This window comes from Passer domesticus, chromosome 14, assembly GCF_036417665.1.
Source record: "Passer domesticus isolate bPasDom1 chromosome 14, bPasDom1.hap1, whole genome shotgun sequence".
Classification (NCBI taxonomy): domain Eukaryota; kingdom Metazoa; phylum Chordata; class Aves; order Passeriformes; family Passeridae; genus Passer; species Passer domesticus.
The window spans coordinates 3334716-3354555 of record NC_087487.1 but is presented as its reverse complement, the minus strand read 5'-3'; the positions used below and the strand labels follow the sequence as shown (position 1 = coordinate 3354555).

Genomic DNA, 19840 nt, shown 5'->3' with positions numbered 1-19840 from the left:
AGTGACCAATAGGGTAGGAAAAAAAACCCTTTTATTATGGTACAGCCTGATCCCCAGACTGTCCACTTGGAGGAAGCACAGGAAAACCTAGGACAGGTTCCACAAGCTCCAAGGAGCCACCATGGTTGTTCTCCCACTGCCCCAAAGGCAGGAGAGCCTCTAAAATAACAGCTTTACACCTCACACCCCAAACTGCCAGGAAAGAACCCAAAAAGATGCTGGTGCACATGAAAGTGTTGAGTCCTCTGTGTGCTCCAATGTGGCACCCCAAGAACCCACCTCCCCCATCCCTTGGGTGTCTAAAGACCAGGCAGGCTGAGATGGTTTCCTCACGTTTATTGGAAAAGCGACACACAGGGACAGGCTCAGAGCGCTCCTCGGGGCGTCTTGAAGTTCATTCCCACTGTAGGCTGTGTCACCTGCAGGTTGGACAGGCTGCCAAAATCCTGGAAAATAGCACAGGAACAATGGCATCAGTCACAGCATCCTGCCCACTGACAGTGGAGGCAAGCTCCTCCAGGAAGGTGCTGTGGCAGCACAAAGGGTGGACGCAGGTCTCCTAAGAAGGGGAGACAACCCTGCTCCAGAGATTGACTCCTTGGGGAGGGAATCATCGGAATGAGGGCAAGGAACACCCTCACCCTGCTGGTGGCAAAGCCCCCATGCCCTTTCAAAAGCCATACATGAACTAATCCTCCCACAGGACCCAGGGATGCCCTTGACACCATCCAGCCACTCAGGGCAGCAGGAGCTGTGCCAGGGATATGCCAGCAGCTGGGCAGGGACTGCTGTGACCACTAACCAGGAGCTTCAGCATTTCCTTGGTGTCTGGGTCCACTTCAATGATCTCCTGGTCAAGGGCAGAGACCTGGGGAGAGGGGAGAGAAAAGGTGTGATTGATAAAGCCCCACAACAATCCCAATGTCCCCACAGCCACTGTGCTCTCATCCCGCTGCTGAGGGGAGCAGTTCCAGCAGCACAGCCAGGAGCATCGTGATGGAACACAGCTTTCCTGACTGAACACTGCAAGAGGCCACTGGCAGTACAGGGAAAAGCCTGACTTATGGCAAATCTTTGGAAACTGAGGCCCAACCTGCTCCAGGCCAAGGCTGCTGAGGAGCTGGCATGGTACCCTCAACTGCACCAGTCCTGGCAGCCATCAGTGACACTCACAGCCGCCCTGTGACACAAGGCCACCAAGGTACCCACAAAGGCAGTCCCACCTGCAGGACACCTGTGCTCCTCTGCTCTTTAATCCCAGCACAACTTCCTCCAGACCCCAAAAACTCTACCTCCACAGGCTTCCTTCCCCAGGAGCTGCGTAACACCAGGATTCTTGTAGGAAACCACAAAGAGCACAGGTTTGTGTGCTGACACTACACCAACACTCCTTCCCTGCTTTGAGTCCCCTCCCTGTAACCCCTCCCTGGGACCAGCACAGAAACCAGCAGCTCTGCCAGCAGCTGACTGAGAAAAGGGTAAGATGTTCTGTGCCTGAAGGATCCAGGATTTAGGAGCTATGGGATCACACTCCTGGAACAAGGGAAGCCCTCCTGGACCACCCCACCCAGGTGACAGGTGAGATCTCAACCCTGTCCAAACAGAGGGTTAAGGCAAGGGGGTTTTACCAAAACCTCCCTCTGGGATTCCAGCTGCAGGGCAGATTTTCAGCTGCTCTGAAATACCCTCCTGCTGCCCATAAAATTATTTTCCCCCTGAATTTCTAGTTAGGAAAACCAAACCACGAGAAGCCAGCTGTCCTTCCTGTGCCAGGTGGCGGCTTTGGAGGGATCCACCTCGGCCTCCCTGATCCAACCCTCCTGGCTGAGGGGTTGTTTTAAACAAACTTGGGACACAGCGAGGCAGGATGGAGTGACGGGGAAGCTGGAGCCTCACCTCCGGGACGTAGTTGTCCCTCCTCTCCCTCTCCTCCTCCTGCAGTTTGATGGAGATGCCGCGGACTGGGCCCCTCTGGATTCGCTTCATCAGGTGGGTGACATACCTGCGGGGACACGGGGGTGTGCTGGGGTTCATGTCACCCTTCCCCACACCCCGAACCCGGAACCCAGCAGGATGAGAACAGCTCTCACCATCTACCCCGGCGATGCCCCACCACCGACCCGGGCATCACCCACCACCCCCAGAGCACATTCGAGACAAAGTGTCCGACAGCAACAGGGTCTGGGGGAGACACAGACCCCCCCAAACACGGGAAAACTCTCGCTCTCCTCTCCCTGCACTATCAATGACCCGGCCACAGGCGGGACCGTAATCACTTTCGAATGCAGGGCCCAGCAGGAACCCCCACGCCGTGCCCGAATCCCCCGGGATCTCCCCATGCCCAAACCCCTCGGGACACCTCCAGAGCCCACCCGGGACCCCCCGGTGCCCAAAGCCCGGCCGGGATCGCCCGGAGCCCGCAGTGCCTCACCCCGCAATCTTGTTCCGCAGCTTCTTGCTGGGGATGATGGCGATCTCCTCGCACACGCGCTTGTTGGTGTGGAAGTCATTCCCCAGGCGCGTGTAGTACTTCTCGATGATCACCCGCGCCGCTTTCTTCACCGTCTTCGTCCGAACGCGTCCCTAGGCGGGGCGGGCGGCGGGGCCGCCGGTCAGGCTCCGCCGAGCCCAGGCCGGGCGCCCCCGCCCCAGTCCCCCCCTTTCCCCAGCCATCCCGGCCCCCGCCGCCCCCCACTGCCCCTCGCCCCGGTCCCCTCCGTCCCCCGCTGCCGCTCCCCGCAGCGGGGGCGCGGTCCCGCCCGAGGATGGCGGCGGATGGCGGGGCCCGGACCCACCATGTCGGCGGCGGCCGCGGAAAAAGAGCGGAGGATGGCGGGAGGCGCCGGAAGCCAGGGGCGGGCAGCGCGCCCCCTGGCGGCCCGGAGGGCTGCGGCGGCGGGCCCGGGCTGAGGCTCCGCAGCGGCCCGGAGCAGGACGGAGCACCCGGGAAGGGAACCGCAGAGAGCCGGGGGCCAGCGGCACCTCCCACCCTGCCCGCAGAGAGCACCCAGCACCCGCAGACTCGCAGCACCCAGCCCCAGAGCAGGGGTGCCCAGCACAAGGCCGCTGTGGGCCGTGGGAGGGACACGGGGCACGCCAAGCGTCCTCGGCGGCAGCCTGAGCGCAACTCAGCCCTGCCCAGCCCCTCAGAGGAGCCCTGGCTCCCTCTCCCCTCACAGCCCCTCCGCCGGCACGGTGGGAGAGCACAGGCCCTGCCAATCAGCCTCATTAACCTCCAGCTGCAATTAGGGGAGCTCCAGCTGGAGCCTCGGGGCCTGCGGCCCTCAGGTAAGCGGGATCCAGACATGCCCTGGGCAGCAGGGAGAGCTCCCTCCCAGCCCAGTCACCCACCAACACCACCCACAGTTCACGGCTCCATCCATCCCCACACCACAGCCATACCTTCCCCACGCCTCCAGGAGTGACACCACAGCCTCCAATCTCCCATGAAGCACACAAGGCACAAGAATTTTTTTTTTTTTGCTGCAACGTGTTTATTATGTGCCAAAAACTACACCACAGCTTACTCCACACGTCTGTAGGAGAGTGCAGTCTTGCCTGCATATACTACAATGAGGTAGAGACTTCACACACAGCTTCACAAAACCCCACAAAGAGCAGCTGGGATATGCAACAATGCAACATCAGCTCAGCAGGAAAGAAAAAAAAATAATCATAGTAAAGAGGGAGAAATTATGACACTGGTTCTTTGGCACACAGCTTCCAATAGAGGGGAAAGTAACAAAATAATAATGATCAGCATAATTAAGGTCTCAAATCCCAGCAGCAGCATTTCAGTCGACTGCACTGATACTCCAAACATCTCGGGAAGGAAAGGAAAATTACTTGTCCCCTCTAAGAGAAAGGGCTCCCAGGAACCTTCATCGTCCACCAAAACGCAGCCCTTTTTTAGCTTGTTACAAAAGAAAAGGTAAGTCCTGTGACTTTGTGTGATTAAAAACCTCTATCAACCCCCCATAAGTGCAACTTAAAAAAGTGCAACAAACTATTTAAAACTATATACAGCAGCTCAGAGATCCTCGTCCCGTCCAGTTTCAAATCCAAAAACAAAAAAAAAGCCCGGCCTGTCCCGTTGCAAACCCCTGGATTCACAACGTCCTGCCATCAGCCCCCAGACACAAATTGCAATAATGTTAAAAGCTGCCAGGAAAAGAAAAAGATCTCTCATTTCAAACGACTTAAAAACTGTTTTTAAGAGTGTAAAAAGGAACTCGTAAAAACCCTCGAGCGTAAAATATGAAATATGATTTGGTTTAAATGAAGAGCAAAGTCTCCTTGTTGTTACAGTAAAAAACGCCAGCTGAACACCCAGGTCACACCATCCAGGTGGGGGTAAATGAATGGAAAGGCACTGTATGGCAACGGCAAAACAATGACCAATGAGACCTGCGCTCTCTCCACCAGTATTGCAAGGAATGTAAAAAAGCGCCTTTAAAAAATGAAAAAACCAGGGCGGGGGCGCCTGCGGCGACGCCTCCGCGACACATGGCCCTTGGTTGGTTGGGTTTATTCATTTGCAATTTTTGCTTCTTGTCAGCAAACCAGGAACCGAAAGTCTGGGAACTGCAGAATGGCTTGAGGGGCACTCCCCCCCTCAAAACACCCCCAAACAAACCCCAACAAAACTCACTGTGCATTAGTGCAGAAACAAAAAGACCAGCAAGTGCAAACATGAATGTAAGATTTTTGTTTTGTTTTCCCCATCAGTCCTCAGGAAGAACGTTCCCAGCCGGGCCTGGCTCCGGCAGGCGCTGCTGCGCTCTCCTCTGGCAGGCTCTCCCCGGGCTCTGCCCGTGCCAGCCCCGTGCCCGGCGGGCCCTTAGCTGGAGTCCCGGTTCTTCTGGTTGCGCATCAGCGGGCGGTGGTGGCGCAGGACCTCCATGGAGTGCTGCCAGTGCCAGCACGAGCGGCAGAAGTACTTGAAGCAGATCTGCGGGCAGAGCACAGGGGTGACACCAGCAGAGCCACTCCTGCCCTTCACCCCTGCCTGGTTTCACAGCCCCCAGCAGCACACGGATCCGTGGGTTGGACAGGGGGGATCCACAGATGCTGTGGAGCCCAGCTTCCACCTTTTGGAAATCAGGGACTGGGCACTGGGGCAGTAGCTGGGCTCTGCCAGGGCTCCCATCACTCCCGTGGCATTCCTGCCCCCTGCTCACAGCCCAGCTCTGCAGGAAGCTGCCAGAGCCCAGCCAAGATCCTTTGCCGGCAGCCAGAGTTCCCTGTGCCTCAGCCAGCCCCAGGGGCATGCACCCCGACCCAGCCCACCATGGCTCACCGAGCAGCAGCCTCCTCTCCCCTCAGGTGTGCCACTAGGTCTTAGTGCTGGCACAGCACCAGCAAACTGCAGTAGCCCTGGCTAAAAGCTGGGTGGACACTGCCTGCCTGGGCCTCCTGGCCCTCCCCAGGAGAGCTGCACCTCCTCCAAAACAAGGTCACTCTCCCATCCTGCCCCTGGGGAAGAACCAGTGTATATACCCCCAAAACCCAGCAGCAGGGCCTGCTCCTCCTCGAGAAAACCCCTGAGCACAGCCCACAGGAGAACTGGCCTTACCTGGTCTCTGCAGAAGAATGGGCCAGGCTGGGTATTGCACACTTGGCACATGGAATCCTCCAGGTACGGGTCAATTTGAACCTGCAGGAGAACGAGGCAGTGGGCATGGAGCAGCACCAGGCTGACTGCCCTCTCCCTGATACCTCAAATCCACCCCCAACAGCACCCCTAGGGCTGGCAGAGCAGCAGCCCCACTTCCCACTGCTTGATCTCCATGAGCACTGGCGCTCCCAGCAGTGCCACCCATCCTCCTGGGCTGCCCCACCAGCCCCACTCACCTTCTTGGTAAACTTGGTGGTTTTGATCTCCACAAACGCAGCAGTCACAGCCTTCAGGTAACTGCGCTGGTTGTTGAAGGTGACACGGCCCGACCCTGGAACCAGCCAGACCACAAACGTTAGGGAGGAACAGCAGAGATCAAGAGAGAACCACTGCCAGCACCACCCCCTCCCTGGTGCCACTGAGACAGGGAAGCAGCTTTGACAGGAGATGGTATCCAGAGCCCTCTTCCTGCCTCCTCCTCCAGGCACCACATTCCCAGGATCAGCAGAGTGCTTCACGCTACACCTGAAATGCACCAGTGCTGAGACAGCTCAGCAGCTTTTATTCCCAGCCCCCCCTCACCCAGAGCCTTGTTTTGCAGCCTCATTGCTGCTCAGCAGCATTCCAGCACCACTTCCTTCCAGCCAAGGTCTGTTAAGCTCCAGGACTGACACTGGCAGACCCCTACACAGCTCAGCCACAGGACAAAGTGCCACCCAAAACGCATCCATTCCCCTCTGAAAGCATTGCACAGGACACAGCCAGGAGAGCCTGGATCCACTCTGGGGTTACAGGAGATGCCCTCAATCAGCACAGCCAACCAGGGCACAGCTTAGTCACCCAAACTGAGCTCTGACTGCTGGGACTTCAGGACAGCTCTAAGGGTGGACGTGCCACTGAGATGTTGGGAGATGGATTTCCCTACTTGGAGTAACCTGGGCTCTGCATGAACCACAGGAGCCTGGGGTCACACACTGGGATCTCACAGGGCCAGCACAGGGAGGTTCTGTGACCCCTCACCCACAGTCTCACTGACAATTTGCCTGAAGTCTCACACTCCCATTCCCACCCTCCCTGAGACTGTCCCCCTAAAGGCACTTCAGGGGCTTTGCAGCACAACATGCAAGCCCTAAACCTGAGCCTTGCCCAGAAAAGCCTGACTGCTATCCAAGGGCAGTGACCAAGCAGTGACAGCTCTGCACTACCAAGCTCTGACATTGTTACTGCCTGGCAACACCAGGAGATCCTCAGTCTCTCTATCTGTGACTTGCTGCAGCCTGGGCCTGGAAAGCTGGTCCTCAGGCACAGGCTGGGGGGTTTTTCCAACAGACCAGCCACCTCAGTGCTGTCCCCTGGCCCATGAGTCTCCAGGGATGTACACACATCATGACACATGTTTCAGCTCTGGTGACAAGAGCCCAAGAATGGGTTAAGACCCACAACTGTCTCTGCCCTGGGAATGGAAAAGCAGCTACAGCAGCATTCAACAACTACTAACAGCATTGAACAAGGACAGAGAAACCTTCAGCAATGCCTAAAGGCATATTCCAAACTTCAGGCTGCTCTGGAATGATCCAGGACCTTCCAATCCCCCAGCACACCAGCTCTATCAGCCCTCCCCAAGGCTGGTCTTGCCTCCCCAGGGCCAGGAGATGAGAAGCACAGACTGCAGAAGAGGTTGGCCAGCATCTGCTCTCTGAGCCTGGCACCTGGGCAGCCTTCCAACAGAAGGACAAGCCAAGGGCACGCGGCAGCCTCCTCAGGGGGACACCCACCAATCCTGGTGGAAGCATCACTTACCTATGGGATACTTGTGCTTGTCGGTGTCGATGCCAGCATAGACCACCCCTCCGAAGAGGTCATACATGATGGCTGCCAGGGCCTCTGCGTTGAGCATGCCGTGCAGGGCCCCCACAAACACTGTCTTGCTGGGGTCCAGCCGCTGCGAGGGGCTGCGCACGAAGTTGCTGTCGGCCAGCACCCAGGGGATCACCTGCACCTGCAACCAGCAGCACCCCAGGGCTCAGACCTCACCAAGCTGCAGATGTCTTTGTTACCTACTGCTGCTCAGGGTCCACTTCCACCTAGAGCTCCAGACAACCCACACAGGGACAAAACCCACTCTGCTTCCAGGCAAACTGGAACCCAAGCCAGCAGTTCCTTGGGGGTGGCTGTCAGAGGACAATCCACATCCCTCCACCTGCATTCATGGCCCAGTCAGGTACCTCCCAGCATAGGAGCCTGATGTTGGAGGGGACCACTGGAGTATCACCCACTGCAGCTCCATCAGGAGCTCCCATCTGCTCTGCAGCTGATGGAGGGCTCTGGAGAGAAGCTTCTGGCAGAACTAAATCACGAAGCAGGGAAGATCTGCCAATTGCCAGACACCAGGAGAGCTGTCTAGAGCACAATTAGTTTGTGCCTGTCTAGATTAAGAGCTGCATCTCCATCCTGTAACACCCTGAACTCAGGCAGCTGTCTGTGATCTAAGGACACCCCTTCCCATAAGCCCAAATGGACCCTTTCTGGCAGCCCCAGTACCCCCAAAACACAGGTCAGCCAGCTAAGGCCAGGCTGGGGAGCAGCCTGGGATCCAAAATATCTGCCTGCTGAGGTCAGTTACTTGTTCTCCAAGCAGAGAAGGCCTGATAAAGCACCTGAGGGGTCCCAGCCTGCTTCTGCAAGCAAAGGTGTGATGGAAGTAGCACAGAGCAGTCAAATCCCTGCTTCTATGCTGTCCCAGCTAATTGAAGTGTGAAGGCAGGGTCTGCCACCAACCCAGGAGCTCCATGGTTGGTTTGACACAAGCTGTTGTGAGGGACACAGACTGAGCTGACGCATCCCTACCACAGGCACAGAGCAGTCAAAGCCAGCCAGGAGCCAGCACGCCTTCAGCTGCTGTTCCAGCCCTGCTTTCCTTTCCTCCAGGGATGTCCCCCTGCATGCCCTGCTGCCACATCAGGCTGCCCTCCCAGCTCTGCTCACCTCTTTGCAGCGCATCCTGCGGCTGGACATCTTGAAGTAGTACTCACTGAGCCCGTCGGGGCTCAGCAGGTCCTGGGAGCACGCCTGGAGCAGCGCACGCACCGACTTCTCCGAGTCAAACACCAGGTAGACGTAGCCTTTGGAAGGGAAGGGGAAGAAGCAGCTGTCAGAGCTGTGGTGGAGGAGGAACAGATCATCCCAGTTTGCAAACATCACTCTGGGTGCCACCTGAAGTATCTGTGTGGCAGCTCTCACTGTTCCCAGCAATATTATCCTCTTAATGGATAAGCCAAGCTGGAAGAGCCCAAACCCAAGAACAGCACGAGGGGCAGGATGCCCAGGGCCATATGGGCCATTGTCCATCATCCACAAACACACCTGGACATGCCAGGTGGGCACCATCAGCCTGGCCACAACGAGGTCTGCAGAAAAATAGACCCTGCTGTGTATTTAGGATGGCCTGGCTCAAATACAGTCCAGGGTTTTAAAATCCCTTCCATGGATGCCAGTGCTCCACCTCACGCAGCTCTGGTGACTGAATGAGGCCATCAGGCACTACAGGGCCTCCAAACCAGCCACCTCTACCCTGTACTAATTCCTGCTTACACAATATGCCAGCCCAGCTGCACATGCTGGCAGTGGGATCAGCAGCTGTTCCAGAGCCACAGCCCTACATGGGGCTCCAGAAACACCCAGAGAGGGTTCCCCCAGCCCACAGTTCTGTCCCACACTGCTGTGGATGGGTGAGGACGCTGGGTTTGGGGTGCCAGTGCCCTGCAGCCCAGGTGCAGACCCAGTGAGGGCAGGACATTACCCCAGGTGCTCTGTACCAACCAGTCACCAGCATGCAGCTGTACCATCCGTGCTGTAACATAGCATGGGAAAAAAGTAACCCTACCGTGTTCGCTATTACCTTTAGGCATATTACCTTTGGGAGGACAGCGTGGGTGTTTGCCATCCTTACCAGGCCACTCCACACTCAGGGAGCCAAAAACACGGAAAGTGCTGATCAGCCCAGCTACAGAGAGGAGGAGAGAGGTCAGTGTCCCCCACAAAAAGCTCCATCCTGCACCCTCCCAATATCAACACCCAAGGCCTTGGCATGGGGCCTCACTTTCCAGGGCTGCTCACCTTCTGTAATGTCCCATGGGACTCCTCCCAGGAACACTTTGCAGGAGTAGACGGGGTTCTTGTAGTTTCGGGGAGGCAGCTGCCCGCTCCAGGTGCAGGTTGCTTCGTTCACAGCTTGTAGAAGAACACCAGTAATACTCAGTACAGGAACATTTCCTTCCCACTCCCCCCAGGTCTCCCCATATTTCCTAACTCCAGGCTGAGCAGAGCTGCACAGCCACAGGCAGCTGCCCAGACCCATCTGTTCTCTCAGCAGATCCAGCCAGAATCAGGCTTGGGCCTGGAGCAAACTCTGCGTTCAGCCAGTGTCTGCACAGAGGCCACCAGCCCCCCAAGTGTGGGACTGTCCCCTGGACCCTCCCAGCTCACCTGCTGCCTGCCGATGAAGCCGGGCTTCTCTCTCAATACTGAAGGGGTCTTCTGGAGACTCCAGAAGATCCCAGGAAGGCCACGCAGATGCTCCAGGCCATCTTTTCGATGCACTGGCCGGGGAGGAAGTTACTGCAGCCAGGGCAGCTTGATCTTGATCCAGCTGGGATCCCACTCCCATCTTCAAGGGGTCTCTTGACACCCCACTGAGAGGCAAGAAGGGCAGAGGAGGGGATATGCGAAGGCTTGACTGCAAGAGAAAGGCCATGTTGAAATCCAGCTCTGAGCACATAATGCCAGTGGTGAGGCATCACACTGGGGCCCTGCCCTTGCCCATGGTAGGAGAGGGAGCTCTGAGATTTCCTGAGATCCTCTGAGGCCTGGCAGAGGCAAGAAAGCAGCAACCCCAACACATCCTGGCACCCTAGGAAAGCCCTGGGCCATTCTCCACTGAACCCATGCTCATGATCAGCAGTAAGCAGGAGGCACTCCAGAGACCACCAAGCCAACAGCTACCCTTGGCTGTACAGCCTCAAGAACAGTGTCACCCCTGGGGAGCACCAGCCTCAGGCTCTGTGCTGTGCCCGCAGTGGGCAGGGCTTGTTGGAAGTGCTCAGGGACTCTGCAGGCACCAGCTGGATCTCATCCTCACAGCCCAGCTCCAGGGCTGCCTGACCAGTGAGTGAGCACCACGGACCACAGCTCCTCCCAGGGCGGGAGGAAGGAAAGCTGGGATTAATGGAGCAGCAGGGAGGCAAGATGCTGCACAGCTCGGTGCCAGCTGCGCTGCGGATCTGTCCCTGCGCTGTCACGGCAGCCGCCCACGCCAGGGCCGTGCTCAGAGTCCTGCCCTTCACAAACAAGGCCAGCACAGAGCCCTGCACCACCTGCCACCATCGCTGCCTGGGTGCTGCAGTCACTCAGCACATCCTCATTCTCCAGGGTGGAGCACAGCAGAATCAAGCCCACACCCAGTCAGGTCTGTCCTTCACACCCACCCCAGCACGGGGGTCAAGGCCACGGCAACACCACAGCAGAGCCTGGAGCAGCTCCTGGCTTTACCCTCCCGTGCCAAGGCCAGGCCATGCAGCAGCATCCCAGAGCTGGCTGGAGCCAGGCTGCCCTGCTGGCACCCAGAGCTGCCACTTGCACCCACCACAGACCCAGCAGAGCAGACTGGGGCAGCCAGCCACTCACTTGCTCCCTGCCTTTCATATTTAGCTGTGCTTTAGGGAATGGGAGCAGGCCAGACCCAGTTTGCTCTAGAAGAAACTGCCCTGAGATGGAGAAGTGCAGTCAGATGGGAAGAGCAATGAAAGGCAAGGACAGCAGCTCCACAGAAGTCCAGGCTGGATCAGCCACCTCCCTGCTGGGATCAGGGCACAGACACCGCCTTGCCACACACCAGCTCAAGCACTCAAGATCCCTCTGGGAGCTACTGTAACCCAGCAGGGCTGCAAGCACAGACCCAAAAGGCCAAAATATTAGCTTAGAAGAAAAAATATGAGGATACTGCTGGCTTGTGGTGAAGGACTGCACAAGCAGCCTTTCTCCCAAAGCCTGGGCTGTGCCAGTGTGTGCACAACAGCTCCTCCCAGCATTCCCTCCCATTCCTGAGCAGGCAGGGCTCTGGCTGGCAGCTCCACTCAGCTGTTCTGTGCTCCCCAAAAAAAACCACAGCAAGACCCCAGGACCCCAACTTACAATCAAGTCTGAGAGGTGGTCAGAACCCGAGCTGAACCCACTGGTGTCCGAGTCGGAGGGGCTGCTGGAGCGGGAGTCCAGGAGGGAGCGCGAGTTCCTCAGCGGCGGTGTGGAAAACTTTTCTGGCAGGTCTGAACCAATGGGGTCTAAAGGCAGAAAACCCAGCGGGGGCTTCCCCAGGACGTTCCCAAGAGGGTTACTCAGCATGCTGAGAACTGCAACAGAGAGGGACACAGTCTGTCAGGGCTGCAGCACAACGCTGCTCCTTTTCCTCCTGGCTCCTGTGGCCCAGGAGGCCACCGGGCTCCTGTCAGCCCACAAATGCCATGTCTGCGTGGTGGCACCTCTGGTGTTTGCCATCAGCTGGGCCATGGTGCTGCACAGAACCCACACCCCCCTGGTGTGGCTGACAAACATGAAGCTGGGTTATGAGACAGATCAGCCAGGAGAACCCACTTCATGTAGGGAAAGTTCAGAGATCCCACAACCCAGATTACAGACCCCAAAAGAGCTCTGGGACAAGGCCCTCTGCCCAGTCCATGCCATTCCCTACCACCTGTCCTGGGGCTCGGGGGGCAGCTCCCCAGGGATGAGGGCACACACCAGTGGCAGGCACACCTGCCCCACCCCACCAGCAGGAATTTTCAGGCTCAGAGGTGGGACACTGCTCCCACCATCCCTGCCAGGAGCTGGCTGTGGGCAGCTGGGAAGGTGCCAGCCTGGGCTGCTGACAGAGGCTTCGCTGTCCCTGCTGTGTGTTCACAGCAAGTCTGTCTGGTCAGGCCTCTGCCCCAGAGCCTGCAGACAAGGATGTGTCAGACTGCTTCCCTCACACTGCAGGTTTTCCTCCCACTGAGGAGAATCCAGGAAAATGTCTCCTTACAAAGAGAGCTGCTTCTGAGCAGAGGGCCAGGCCATCCAAAGGTCACAAAGTCACATCCTGGTCAGTGATGTGGGGGCAGCTGCTACCCACAAGGAGAGGGAATGTAGGGCAGGGATCCCACAGGGGCACACCACCAAGCAGTCTATTCAAAAAGAGCAAGTCTCAGCAAGCTGAATGTGTACCAGAACCAAGTGAAAAGAGCAAAGCATTCAGAAATGGTTTTAATTATTCACAGGCTGCAAAACAAGGCAGACTGCCCTGAAGCTTGCAGTTTTCAGCAAAGTAAATTTGGGATCTACTCGAGATCCTCCAAGCCCCACCTGATCTCAGCAAGCTGAACCACGAGGTTTTAACCTAGATTTTCAGCAGCTCCTATGCAGATGAGGATTAACAATCCAAACCACCAGCCAAAGCAGGAGAGTGACAGCTTGAGCACACTGTGGTCAGACAGCAGGACAGCACGGTGTCAGCGCCAGGGAGAGCTGCTGAGCATGACTGAGGCCAGCTGCTGGGATGTGCCTATCCCAAGCTGCATTATCCAGTGGCACACCTGCTGTGAAGCTGGCATCTCCAGCCCCACACTTGGGGGAAAACCCGCACCACCCCAACAGTACACAGGTACATCTAAACATCTCCCTCAACTCAAGGCAGAGACCTCAGCAACAGTCACAACATCTTCCCACATTTGCAGAGCCTTATCCCTGCGAAATTCCCCTATTCTGGCTACATCACAGGACTAAGAAAACTCTGACCACACTGAGAAAGGGACCTCCTTCCCTTTGCTCTCCTGGACAGGCAGCACCTGTGTTCACACCCAGCCCTGCAGCCACAGGAAAATACCAGCCAGCCCAGCAGTCCTTACCTGGGCAGAGCCTGGGACCGAGGGAATGTGACACAGCTGGGGAGGAGATGCTCCCTCCTAGTCACAGCTCCGAGCAGGGCACAGCATCTCCCAGCCCCGGCAAGCTGCACTTGCTGCTCTGCTGACTTCTCTGAAGCCACGTGATGTGTTTAAAAATACAGCCGGCGTATTGTTCTGGGGAGACAGCTGAATCTGTCCGACAGGCTCCAAAATCTGATTAGTCACTAAACAGCACAAGAGGCAAAGCAAAGCAGCTGATCCCACAGCCCAAGCCTTGCTGCCAACAAACGCTCCCGCGCTGACAGCCTCCTCCTTCCCCAGCCAGGGAGGGCCGTGGGCTCGGAACGCTGCAGCCCTGTGCTGACCCCAGCTGCACAGCATTCCAGAGACCTGGAGCAGCTAGTGCCAGGCAGACTGCTACCAGATAAAGCTACCCTGCCCTGTATCTCCTGGTTAGCAGAGATGGGGAACCAGAACTCTAGGATACAACAGCAAGGGTGTGGGGCTCATCAAGAGCTCCCAGTGGCATTACAGGGTCCAGCTGCTCTGCCCCATTTTTGACATCCTCATCTTCACCACCACATACACATCTCTCCTATGGTTTCTCAGCTCCCGCAACAGCTACAAAACCAGTAAGGCCAGCATAAGCACACTGAAGTGGCAGGATTACTGGCCTTTAAAAGGATCTACTGTCTGGGCATTTACCACCACACAAAACCCTGCCAGCTTCAACTGCCCCAATCCTAACCTCATGTCCTGGAAGTGCTGACATCCTGCTGTTAGCATGGATGGATTCCATCCAGTCCAGCAGCTTTGACAGCTCTGCACTGGCAGCACTTGATTACACACTCTGCAGGACAAATTGAGCTCATGGAAGACCCCACATCACCCCAGTGGGCCTGACTCAGCTTCACCTGGCACCCACAGCCACTCACAGGGACATTGGGAGGAAAAGCCATGAGCCAAACGCTGCATTTCCTCTTTTATACTTGCTCAGTGACCAGGCTGTGTGCCCAGATGCCAAGCTGTGCAGGTAGCCTAGGAAACACCTGCATGAGACACCCAGATGATCTTCCTCAGCACTACCCCAAAGGCATCCTGATCTAACTCCCTGCTCCAACCCACCAAACCCCTCCCAAGGGATGGGGCACAAGAGCCCAACACAGGCTGCCCACCTAAAAAAAGCCTGCAAGGCATTGAGGCCACACTTCTTCCTGGGGAGTTGGCCTTGTCTCCCCTTCCAAGCAGACAGCTCACTAAGGGAAAAATCATTCCCAACACACATGCAAGATGCATCAGCAATTCCTGGAGTTAAGAGCATCCCTTAAAGTCCCAAAGTGAAAAAGCAAGTATCATGGAACTACTCAGGGTAAGAAAAGAACATGAGTGCAAAGAAGTACTTTTCACACCTAGAGGGGAAACTTTAACTTGGGGGGTCAACAAGACCCCCATTCACCACTCACACACCAAAAGCTTCTGGAACTTCTCCTGCCTCTGCTCAGTGCAGCAAGGGAGGCACACAGCAATGCTCCTCTGCAGGGGACAGCAGAAAAGGAGCTTTTAATAGAATCTGGGCACTGACTTCTGACTCGTTGCTGCAGCTCTAACACCTGACACAGAGGCAGCACACTCTGCTCCATCTCTGGGTGTGCCAGCCCAGCACTGGCACCTCTGAACTCTGTGGAACTGCTGTGACACCACATGGCACTGCCAGGTCCTGGCCACACAGGCCACTCCCCAGAGAAGGAGCATTTTTCAAACTACTCCTCTTCCTTAGCTGAGCTTTCCCTAGTAACTGATGTTTGAATACACCATTATTCCTGCATCAACACAGGGCCCCTGAAGAAGCCCAGGGGAGCACACTCCAAACTCTCAGACCCATCATACCTGAGCCAGACACTTGACAGAAACAAGCAGCTACAATGAGCCCACAGTGATGGTTTCAAGTCTTGAGGTCATCTCTACCTGCACACCCCAAATTATCCTTTAAATGTGAGTTTACCCTGACAAGCAGATCACTCCACCAGCACAAGCTGCAATTCAGAGCACACTTTGGGAAAGTGTCCCAACAGCAGGATGTCCAATCCAGGCACTAAGAACAGCCTTTACTATTCCAGCCACCAGTTAAGGCATGCAATTTAAGCACCTGCCCAGGACCTTGGAGCACACAGCTCTTCTCTGTACACTATAATTTGCAGCATTTGATATGTAGACCTTCCTAGCAGCTTTGCCCATGCCCATTCCATAAGACATGAATATAAAGATGAGCCCCAAGGACTGCTGGTGGTAGCAGCTCGGGGAAAGAAGGGCTCTGGGAAAATAACCACTATGCTGATGACAAATGACAGTTTATTGCCTTGGATAACACCTTAAGAGCAACAGGATCATTTAGGGTGGAAAATACCTCCAATATAGAATTCAACCTTTGATCAATCACCACTTTGCCAGCTAGACCAGAGCACCAAGTGCCACATCCAGACATTTCACATGGAGCATCCACTGAGTTTATGCCTGATGGACAGAGCTGACCAGAACCTCAGCCACCTCCACAACACCTTTTCAATAAAATGCTTCAGCTCAGCTCTGTGGAAGACCACCCAGCCACCAGCATATGAGATCTGTACTGACACTCTTCACTCCCTGGTGCATCAGTTTAGTCAAATTATCCAGAAACTGAGTCTTGCCCAGAGCAAAAATCTCTTACCCAGCAGCTTCTCAAGTCCTTCCACTCAAGTTCTTTCTCCACACTCAGAACGAACATCAGTGGGAGCTCCCCCATGGCTGAGAACAATATTTGCCACACGGCCCTGGAGACACATGGAGAGTGGGCCAAGAACTCCTGCTGCAGGAGCAGTGTGCCAGGCCCAGTCCTTGAGCTGCCAGCTGTGTCTGGCACCCACAGACTCTGTGCACAGGCAGCTTGACACCGTGCTGGCCGCAGCCCAGGGCCAGGGGAGCACACATGCTTTTGGAAGTAATGCTCAGAGATATGTTCCAGCCTTTAGAAATTCACTGCAGGGCTGAAAAAGCCTACTTTGAAGAGTCCAGGACTTGTCTGAGCTAGGCCTGAGCTAGGTCACCTCTGCAGCCTGGCACCTCCAGCAAGAGGGACACTGCCATCTCCAGAAGTTTATCTGCTCACAGATTACTCAGCACAAGAAGGGTGGCAAGGCTGTAAAGACCTCCCACTGCATCCACCAACTACTACTTAGGTTGGAAGTTCACCTTTTTGCCTGGATGTCCCCACAGAACAGGAATTCTCCTTGCCAGGAGAAAGAGCCAGGTTTCGGTACCAGCTGCCATGCCCAGAGGCTGCAGCACCATATACACATTTGGGGCAGGGCAGCAGAGGAGAGAAGCAGTGTGACTGAGGCCCTGGAGACTGAATACAGTGCACTTTCTTTTGTCATGCATCAAATAAGCTTGTAAAGTAAAAAAAAAAAAAAAGCTAATGTCCTAAACAATAGGCTGCTGCAATTCCAGAAAAACAGCTCGTCTGCAGTTTTTACCACCCAGCCAAGCTCTGCCCTGGTGGGGTGGGAGCAAGCTGAATGTTTTAGTCAGCCAAAAAGCAGCACCTCCTACAGACACTGAGAAACTCTGTGGCAAGAGAAACATTTGCATGTCTGAAAAGCAAATGGGCACCTCAACCACCTCCTACAGCTGTAGTTCAGCAGTGACACAGCCAGACAAGCTGCCAGGGCGAGCAACTTACTCTCCTCACACACCAGCACCAAACAGCTCAAGGCTCATGGCAGGGAAGGAGTGACCAACACTCCAGTCTAATCTTAGATTTTAGCACTTCTCACCTGCAGCTGTTGGGACCAGGAGCATGCACAGGAACATGGACTGAAACATGGCCAGCAGCAGCTGCAGTGGCAGATGTGGGGCTGGAGCACACAGGACAGGGACAGGCTTTGCTTGGCACAGGGAGGGCAGACACTGGATTCTCCCCAAATTCTCACAGGGACACAAAAAAGCCAAGAAAAGCTGCAGTGGCACCAAAATTTCTTCCTCTTAAGTGGAGTAGCCATGGGACAAGACCCAGAGGTGGAAGGAACTGTGTCCTTAGAGCCCTGCAGCTCTCCAGAGCAGCACACTGGATATGTCCAGAGGATCTGCCCCATCAAATCCTTCCACTTTCATCATATTCCCATTACTCCACTGAAAAAACAGTGCTGTTATTAGAGGAGCCATGCAAAGTCCAAGGCACACTGTCCTCTCCAAGCTGTATCACCACAGAAGCCCCAATAATCTTGAGTCAACTACCTGCTCTGGAGAAAAGCAGCTCCCAGAACTGCAGATGTAATCAAACCAGCAGCAACCACCATCTAAGTAGGACCTACAGCACAGCCCCTTTTTTTCCCTGAACTACAAAAGAGGAACCTCTGCCCTCACAGATTCTTCATTTGGGGCAAAGAAAAACTGAAGATATTCCGGCAGCTATTTCTGGTTTGCTAAGAAGGGGGCAGGGGAATAAAAAAAGGCAGCATGATCCCACAGCTGAACCACAGAATTAGAGTCAGGACACCTGAGGTCTATTCTTGGTTCTGGCACCAACATGGTAAGTCACTTGCCCTGAAAAATGGAAACAGCAGCATAACTGGGAACAAGTAGAAAATTATTGCATTAACATCTGAGAGCACTGGTCCTCTGCTGGCACTGAGAGCAAGGCCCGGCTGACAACAAGGCTCACAGCTTCCTGAGGCAGGGAATTTACTCCTGTGTGTTTCTAGGAAGAGAAAACAGCTGCCCAAGGTAAACATAAAAATCAGAAAAGACAGCTAAAATGCAATTCAGGATTACAAGTGCCCAGGTAATTGCATTCGCTAAGCAGGCTGCCACAACCACAGTTGTCTTTAAAAAGATCAGAACACTGAAATACAGCAGGTTTTAACATGTATCAGTCCCAGAGAGATTTAAAAGCCAACATATTCAGGTCAAATTCTGCACAACAAGCTTCAGCCTTGCAAGCCTCGAGAACAAACACTTCTATATTTAAGTACCAAACTCCTCTCAATTATCTGCTGCAACATCTAGGGTGCAAACTGTGCTGTGTGTGTTACCTGACGTGGTAACAAGGGTGAGTGACTCATCCTCAGCTGCATCACAGTTTGGGGGTGTCAAGGCCAGGATACACCTCTGGAAGGGGGACTCTCTGGAAGGGGGCAGGGTGTTGGCCAGACCCCTATGCAGGCTACAGCAAAGGAAAAACGACTGAAAAAAAGACAGACTTCATCCCAAACTCAATTTTCCTTGGGAAATGGCACACAAGCCTCACTGAGGCCTTCAGCTGGCATAAAGCCACTGCCAGACTGGCACTCCCAAGCCCCACCAGTGATGCAGGTTCCCAGTTACCTTCCAGAGGTCTGCACCCCTTAGCATCACAGCTTGGGAGTTTGCCTCACCTTCCCCTCCACACTCTTGGGGAAAAAGCCAGGCAGAGGGACAAGGAGAGATGTCCCCATGGCCACCTCAAATGTGTGGCACCAGCTGCTGTGCCCGAGAGCAGCCTCTGCACTGGCAGCAGCACAGACAGCACCTGTGATTCAGCTGTTTTGCCATCACCTAAGGGACCAGGCACAGGGGAGAGGGCTTGCAGAGGTGGATGGAGGTGCAACCCTGTCTGGAGATGCCTTGCCCAGTGCCCCAGCCCTACAGCAGCACCACTCAGCCTCTGTGCAGTGACAGCTCGAGGACAGCAGCATCCTTTGGAAGGGAGTAATTTCTGAGCCAGCTCAGGGGAGGCACCCACTTCAAAGGTTGTTTTTGTGGGAACAAGAGGCAGAAATCGTTTTTGGAGCCCCCTTGGGCTGCATTATTTCTGCCACCCTCCAGCAGTTTTCCTGCCCTGAGCAAGAACTGGACTGGATAACCTCAACCTTCCAACTGGAGCTGCCCTAAAAACCCCAGCATGCCAAGAGCACTGCAGAGAGCCACAAGCCTCTGCTACAGGCACACTGGGAGAGCAGGTCCAAAAGCTGCTCCCTAGCCAGCTCCATGTGGAAGCACTCATGTCAGCATGTGCTGTGGAGTTTGCAGTACAGGCACTGAGTCAAACACACATTTCTTTTCTAGAAAGCTCCCATGCTCCTGATGGAGCTGCAGCACAGCCTTTGGAGTCAGTTCTGCCCAGCAAGGAACGCTCACATCCACTGCTTAGACATGTAGCAGTGCAAGGGCTGGAGGAAAACCTCATCTCTCATTTGACTGATGCAATTTTGGGGATGAATCCTACTCCAGGCCAGGGCTTGCACACACTAAACCACTCTCCCTGCTGCTACCTCCA

The 19840-nt window shown here is 55.3% G+C and overlaps 2 protein-coding genes and 1 non-coding gene across 17 annotated transcripts in view; all 3 read right to left on the bottom strand.

The window, feature by feature from the left end:
- Nucleotides 1-321: 321 nt before the first annotated feature.
- RPS17 (ribosomal protein S17) lies at nucleotides 322-2927 on the bottom strand. The gene is made up of 5 exons (XM_064388941.1): nucleotides 2796-2927; nucleotides 2432-2583; nucleotides 1897-2002; nucleotides 803-868; nucleotides 322-446 (listed from the first exon to the last, which is right to left on the bottom strand). The coding sequence occupies exons 1-5, from the start codon at nucleotides 2796-2798 to the stop codon at nucleotides 366-368; spliced, it is 408 nt and encodes a 135-aa protein (XP_064245011.1). The 5' UTR covers nucleotides 2799-2927; the 3' UTR covers nucleotides 322-365.
- LOC135281138 (small nucleolar RNA SNORA71) lies at nucleotides 2163-2290 on the bottom strand. Its single transcript, XR_010347891.1, has one exon. It is a non-coding gene; the product is annotated as a small nucleolar RNA SNORA71 (small nucleolar RNA).
- A 520-nt stretch (nucleotides 2928-3447) lies between the features above and the next one.
- CPEB1 (cytoplasmic polyadenylation element binding protein 1) overlaps nucleotides 3448-19840 on the bottom strand; it is a 38133-nt gene continuing 21740 nt past the window's right edge. For 12 of the 15 annotated variants that reach the window (XM_064388445.1, XM_064388451.1, XM_064388449.1 and 9 more), the window contains 9 exons: nucleotides 11807-12021; nucleotides 10103-10352; nucleotides 9734-9847; nucleotides 9516-9620; nucleotides 8603-8739; nucleotides 7418-7616; nucleotides 5854-5948; nucleotides 5576-5656; nucleotides 3448-4951 (listed from right to left, as the gene is read on the bottom strand). In XM_064388445.1, the coding sequence (XP_064244515.1) occupies nucleotides 4841-4951; nucleotides 5576-5656; nucleotides 5854-5948; nucleotides 7418-7616; nucleotides 8603-8739; nucleotides 9516-9620; nucleotides 9734-9847; nucleotides 10103-10352; nucleotides 11807-12021 (1307 nt within the window). In that variant the 3' untranslated portion in view covers nucleotides 3448-4840. Of the gene's footprint in view, nucleotides 4952-5575; nucleotides 5657-5853; nucleotides 5949-7417; nucleotides 7617-8602; nucleotides 8740-9515; nucleotides 9621-9733; nucleotides 9848-10102; nucleotides 10353-11806; nucleotides 12022-13551; nucleotides 13687-19840 lie in introns of those variants that run through there. The other 3 variants (XM_064388452.1, XM_064388444.1, XM_064388458.1) reach the window with 2 other exon arrangements.